Source organism: Prinia subflava, chromosome 23, assembly GCF_021018805.1.
Source record: "Prinia subflava isolate CZ2003 ecotype Zambia chromosome 23, Cam_Psub_1.2, whole genome shotgun sequence".
NCBI classification, from domain to species: Eukaryota; Metazoa; Chordata; class Aves; order Passeriformes; family Cisticolidae; genus Prinia; species Prinia subflava.
The window spans coordinates 6,918,407-6,924,693 of NC_086269.1; the positions used below are offsets into that span (position 1 = coordinate 6,918,407).

The 6,287-nt window shown below is 60.3% G+C and overlaps 2 protein-coding genes and 1 non-coding gene across 3 annotated transcripts; 2 read left to right on the forward strand and 1 right to left on the reverse strand.

The window, feature by feature from the left end:
- Positions 1 to 645: 645 nt before the first annotated feature.
- Positions 646 to 3,510, reverse strand: LOC134561576 (actin-associated protein FAM107A-like). Its single transcript, XM_063418709.1, is given in 6 exon segments — positions 646 to 1,455; positions 1,926 to 1,998; positions 2,000 to 2,059; positions 2,136 to 2,280; positions 3,233 to 3,328; positions 3,471 to 3,510. Coding segments are annotated over 6 exon segments (525 nt in total). The 3' UTR covers positions 646 to 1,344.
- TMEM167B (transmembrane protein 167B) lies at positions 3,390 to 5,135 on the forward strand. The gene is made up of 3 exons (XM_063418170.1): positions 3,390 to 3,518; positions 4,063 to 4,194; positions 4,511 to 5,135. Exons 1-3 carry the CDS (start codon positions 3,509 to 3,511, stop codon positions 4,591 to 4,593), a joined length of 225 nt encoding a protein of 74 aa, XP_063274240.1. The 5' UTR covers positions 3,390 to 3,508; the 3' UTR covers positions 4,594 to 5,135.
- A 485-nt stretch (positions 5,136 to 5,620) lies between these two features.
- On the forward strand, positions 5,621 to 5,925 carry LOC134561580 (small Cajal body-specific RNA 2). The gene has a single exon (XR_010082950.1). It is a non-coding gene; the product is annotated as a small Cajal body-specific RNA 2 (non-coding RNA).
- The last annotated feature ends 362 nt before the right edge of the window (positions 5,926 to 6,287 follow it).

A 6,287-nucleotide genomic window follows, 5' to 3' on the forward strand; every position in this document is an offset into this window, starting at 1 on the left:
TGGCTTGGCTTGGCTTGGCTTGGCTTGGCTTGGCTTGGCTTGGCATGGCATGGCACGGCATGGCACGGCATGGCATGGCATGGCACGGCATGGCATGGCATCGTGTGGTGCAGGATGGAACTATGTGATATGGCATGGAATGGCATGGTACGGTATAGATGTGTCACAGCATGGCCTGGCGCATAACAGCAGGAGGTGATGCAGCTTGGTGTGGTGTGGCACTGCAGCGCAGCACAGCCTAGCACAGTTCTTGCCGGAGGCTCCGTCTCTAGTGCCATGTAAGCATGGGCCAAGCAGAACGACCCATCGTCGCCCTGGCCATGCACAGCAGGACAGCACCAGGACAGTGCCAGGATGGTGCCAGGACAGAGCCAGGATGGTGCCAAGGCTCTCCCAGGCTATGAGCCAATGATGGCGCAGCCACTGTGGTCCGTCTGAGCTGGACTGGAGTGAGCTGGGCACATCCTGCATTGCTACACCTGGCAGGGTGGAGAAGAGATTCATCCTCATGGGAAGGGGCTAATCAGGATGGGGTGAGAAGGCAGGGAACAGGCAGGGTGCAGGCAGGTTGCAGGCAGAGAGCAGGCAGGGAGCAGGCAAGGAGTGCAGGGAGCAATCTGGGGGAGGTGCAGATTCCCCAGAAAAATGGCCTGTTCCCTGCCTTGGTGCCTAGGGTGGTGCTGTCAGCCTGGGGCTGTTGGTATGAGATTTATTCAAACCAGTGTCTCTTTATCCCTCCCAGTGGACTGCAGCTGCAGGTGGAAAGGGCAGGGGTGAAACACGCATAACTGTGGAAATGGGGAAAAACATAAGGAGAAGACAGAGGACAAGGAGAGGGAAACTGAAGGAGTGAGGAAGGCTCTGTGCCACCAGGGGATGGCGGAAGGCCTTGGATGGACACCAGTTGCAGCTGGGCTGGTGGCACCATCGGCGAAATGAGCCAGTGGCCACCATGACCACCCTTCATCCCCACCATACACCATCAGCTCAAGGCAATGCCACCCCACCCCTGTCTCTGTCCCATTTCCAGCAAGAAAACCAGATAAAAGACTTTATTTGGTTGTTCTCTGGTTCATGGAGCCAGGCAGGTGCAGGTCAGGGGAGAGTGTTGCCTGGATCCCCCATATCACCCCTGGCACTGCCCTGGTTTTACCAGCTCCTTCCAGCCCTGGCACCCTGGTTCTCACTGGCATAGGGACACCAGGCTCCGGTACTTACCCTCAACCACAAGCTCACTCAGAATGGCAGTGTCAGGTGCTGTTCACAGTGCTGGGATGTGCTGAGGAGGGGGGCAGCCCAGTGTGTGCCAGGGGACTCAGGGAGCTCTGCTGGGTTGGCTTTGGCTCACATGTGTCGGGCACCTGCCTCTGCCAGCTTCATCTTCTGCAGGCTGTCCTGCACCTGCAGGAACTCAGGATGAGGGTCCAGCTCTGGCCCACCCACCTCCCACTCATACTGCAGGAGGGGCAGCCATGGGGTCTGGTTGGGATTCCCCCAGACTTCCCCATGACCCGGCTGTCTCCTGACACGGGTATTCCCTCAGCTGTCACCATGACCTGGTCACTGCTGGCCATCCCTTGACCCATGTCCACTCTCTCTAGCTTCCTTTGGCCACTCCTCAAGTTCTCTGGACATTATTCAGCCCAGCTTCCCAACAGCCCAATCAGCACTTAGCTGTCTCCAGGAAAGGCATGGATACATAGCTGGATGGACATGTGGAGGGTGGATGGATGGATGGATGGATGGATGGATGGATGGATGGATGGATGGATGGATGGATGGATGATGGATGGATGAATGTTAGTATGTATGGACACATAGGCGGATGAATGGATGGATGATGGTGAGGTGAAGGCAGGAGAGCTGGCCTGGATATAGGAATGGAGGCTGGGACAGACAGACATGGACAAAGGGACATCACAGACCTCCTCAAGTCTCTGGTGGCACTTCTTCAGCTGCTGCTCCAGGTCAGATGGGGGCCCCTGCAGCTCCTCCCTGCCTCAGCTGCCAGTTCTCCAGCACATGCAGGAGCTCGGCCCTGTGCCAAGGCAGGATGCCCCTGTGGGGATGGACAAGTTTCAACTGGCCATCCCACCCGGCCACTCAGCTGGAGATAGGCCCATTCCCATGCTCACCTGCTGTGGCTGAAAAGTAGCTCCCAGTGAAGGTCCCAGTGGCTACAGAACTCCCATATCAGGTTGGGCACCTTCTTAGGCTGAGTAATGCTCCTGTGGCCATCAGGGGCCAGGTCCAGGGAGAGAACATCACTCCTGTCACCTTCTAGAGTGGTAGGGGATCAGCAGGGGATGGGAGCACCAAGGGATGGGTCACCAGAAGCATGGGGTCACCAGAAGCATGCAGTCACCAGTGGGAAAGGGTCACTGGGGATGGGATCACCACAAAGGATGGGGCAACCTGGGACAGGGTCGCTGGGGGATGGGGAGGAGTCATGTACCAGTACAGGGTTAAGATGCTGTACACCAGCCCCTGTGTCCCCCAGCCTCTGTGGTCTTGTGCTGGCACAGCCCAGAGTCCTCACATGCTGACTCCATCACCCTCAGGGTCCTTATGTGCAAATTCCCTGTCCCAGGCCACCCTGTGGTCCCCACAACTTCCCATCACTCCTTAGGGTCCTCATTATCCCTGGGGTACCCACCACCCATCAGGTGCCTGTCACCTCTGAGGCTCCATTGTCCCCTGGGGTCCCCATCACCCCTGGGGTGTTCACAATCCCTCAAGGTTCTCATTACTTCTTGGGGTCCCTGTCACCTTCAGGGTCTCTATTGTCTCTGGGGTCTCCCTCACTCCAAGGTTCCCATCACCCCTGGTGTCCTGCTGTCCCTTTGTCCCCTTCACCCTTGGAGTTCCCGACACCACTGGGGTTGAGATGTCATCATCGTACTGGATGTCCCCATAACCTTCAAGTCCTTACTCTCCCTGCATTCCTCATCATTTCTGGAATAGTACCGGGACACTGGGAGGACTGCGGGTTACTGGAAGTACTGGTGGGTTACTGGGTCATTGCCATGGGGACTGGTTGCACGGAAGTATTTGGAGGACTGGGGCTTACCGGGGGCTTGAATGAGCACAAGGAACTGGAAGGTTATGGGGAGACTGCAAGTTGCTGGGGAACCCGGCAGTCACTGGGGTCTGCTTGCATTGAGGGGTTATTGGAAGCACTTGTGTGTTGCTGGGAGGACTGGGGGGATTACTGGGAATATTGAGGATTTACTGGGGGACTGAGATGGGGACTGGTCACACACGGCTGAGCGCACAGGCAGCTCCTGGGTGGACCGGGCGTTGGCAGCGCCCGGCTTTACTGGTGTTGCTGGGCAGACACGCGGGCGATACTGGTGCTGCACACGCACCTCCCCCAATAGGCGCTCGATTGAGGCCGCCTGCTCCTCTGGATTCGCGTCAGGCGGATCGGCGCTCGGCTGGCCGCGCCTGTTGCCCTCTTCCGCTGTCGCGTTGGCGCCGCGGGGCTTCGGGGGGGTCTGGGGGCGCCATGACCAACGGTGGGAACGGGGGGCATGGGGGTCAAGGGGGACCGAGGGGGGACAACCGGGGGCCCGCATAAGCAATGGTGGGAACGGGGGAACGAGGGGTTGTGGGCGGACGGGAGGGTCCAGAGGCCGCCATGACTGGTGGTGGGAACTGGGGAATGGAGCGGCCGGGGAGTCCGGGCGGGTCCGAGCGGGTCCGTGGCCTCAAAGACCAACGGGGGGTTTGAGGGGTTCCGAAGGCGGGGGGGGCTGATGGGGCACCGTAAGGGGAGCTCCTACATATCGGCGGGGGTGATGCGGCTGACGTGGGGAAGGTACTGGCAGGAGCTTTTGGGAAGCGACTGGGAGACTGTGTCCCTTTGGGGGCGGGGTGCTGGGAGTTCTGAGTGCCTTCGGTGCGGATACTGGGAAGTCTGTGTCCCTTTTCAGGAAGTCTACATCCCCTCATGGGGCAGAGATGGCAGGTTGTTCACACAGAATGTGCGGGTCCCTTTGGAGAGGGGTTAGGCAGGGACCTGAAGTGCTCCTGACTCCTCCTCGGCCTCCCTCCCCACAGTTTACTCTCTGGACGGGCTCCTGGTGTTCGGGCTGCTGCTGGTTTGCACTTGTGCATATCTGCGGAAGGTGCCCCGACTGCGCACCTGGCTCCTGTCTGAGCGCAGGGGGATCTGGGGAGTCTGCCACAAGGGTGAGGGGCACTGGGGACACTGGGGTATGGTGCGGGGGTGCTGGGAACACTGGGATGGCGGCACTTGTAACACAGGGGTACAGGATGGGGATCCTAGGATCACTGGGGTCAGGTCTGGGACAGGGCCATTGGGTCTAGGGTGGGGACGCTGGGTTCTGGAATGGGGACACAGAGATCTGGGATGTGGGTTTTGGGGTCTGGGATGGGGACACAGGGACTGGGAATGGGAACATGGGGTCTGGGATGGGCTTATGGGGAATCAGGATGGATCTGGGATGGGGACATGGGGCCTCACCCCATTCTGTCCCACCTGCAGCTGCTGTGATTGGTACCCGCCTGCACGTGGCTGTGTCTGTGTCCTGTCTTCTCATGGCGTTCTACATCCTTGTGGGAAAGTGATTAGATGGGGACCTGCTGGTGACCTGAGAGACACCCTGGGACTGACTAGAAATCCTGTGACTGATTCCGAAGACCCCTGTATGGACTAGAGATCCCACTGCTGACCCTGGAGACCTCAGTAATGACCCTGAACCACCCCAACATCCACCTGGATCCCGCATGTGGCAAGCCAGGGACCATTGTGGCCCATCACTCCCCTTGAGCCCACCGAGGGCAACTGTTGGGGCCAACAGGGCATCTTTAGACTGCTGGAAAAGGATTTCCCATGAATTCTGTAGAGACATGGGTGAAGGGACCCCCAGGACTGAGGGATCCAACTTTGCCCTGTTAGCCTCTTCTCTTGATGCTGAGCAGGGTCCTGGTGGGACCATGGCAGGCTGTGGGGCCCAGGCAGGCTCCTCCTGCGTCTATGGGATTTTCCTATGCCCCTCCAGTGTGGGGGACCCTCAGGGGGTTCTGCTTCTGCAGTAGGGGGTTAGTGACCCCCCGAATTGTAAATATTGGACCACCACATGCAAATAAAGTGGGGATTCCTCTTGGCAGTGCTGGCCTGTGGGTCCTGTGGGGTTGGTGCCCTGCTTGGGCACCCTGTACTGTGGGTTGAGGGTCCTGTTAGGTGTGTGTGAGGAGGTCCTTGGAGACTGGCTCCTATGGCGTGGAGGGCTCCAATAGTTACGGGGGTCTTGGGGTGGGGATGATTTGTGCAAATAAAGTGGGGGGGCTGTGGGGTGGGGAATTTCTGAGTAGAGCATCCTGGCCCGGTTCGTCCAGCTCTCTGGAACCGGGAGCGATGCAGCCCCTCAGTGAGGAGCACGGGGGCTGTGCCCTCCCCAGGTGAGTGTGTCCGGCCCCGCCAGCGCGCACGGCTGTGCCGTGTGTGTGCAGGGCGGTCCTCCGGGCGGCCGGGGGCGCTCTGGAGCGCCGCGTTGCCTTCCCGTCGTGCTTCGCGCTGCCACGCTATATAAAGGGCAGGCTCGGAAGTGGCGAGTGTGTGTGTGCGCGCGAGTGTGTGTGCGCGCGCGAGTGTGTGTGCGCGCGCGAGTGTGCGTGCGAGTGTGAGTGTGCGCGCGAGTGTGAGTGTGCGCGCGAGTGTGCGTGTGCGCGCGAGTGTGCGTGTGCGCGCGAGTGTGCGTGTGCGCGCGAGTGTGCGCGCGAGGCGTCAGCCACCCTCCCCCCTACACGTTGATCTTATTCGATCGGCCGGGCCCCGCCGGGCCGAGGTGAGAAGAAAGCGCCGCGAAGCCCTTGGGCGCTGTGCGGCTGGGCCGGGTGGGATGAGTCGATCAGATAGGCGAGGCTACGGCCGCTGAGCGCCCTGCGATTCTGACCCGCGCCCACGTCTGCAGCCCCGAGGCCGGCACCGACCTGGCCCCGACAGCGACGGGAGACAAAACGCCCCGGCTTCATCCCGGCCCATCCAGCCCCGGGCCACGTGTCGAGGCCGGAAGCGGGCCCTGCACCAGGCTCCGTACGGGCTTTGCAGGGATTTGTTCCACCCCTGTGGGGCCCTCACGCTCCGTGCCATCCTGGTAATCGTTCACCGGGCCCTGCAGCTGTGTGGGGCACAAAGGCTATGCACCACGAGCATGGCCTCTGTGTTTTATTGAGGGTGTGTGGTGACAAGAGGATGGCCACAAGGAGACAACCACGGTGATTACTGGGGCATGGCCGTGGTAACAAGAGGGACAGCCATA

Bases quoted from the DNA above. Each gene is read 5' to 3' on its own strand.
- TMEM167B (XM_063418170.1), top strand. The intron at 4,195-4,510 runs GTGAGGGGCACT...TCCCACCTGCAG, and splicing joins CTGGGGAGTCTGCCACAAGG to CTGCTGTGATTGGTACCCGC.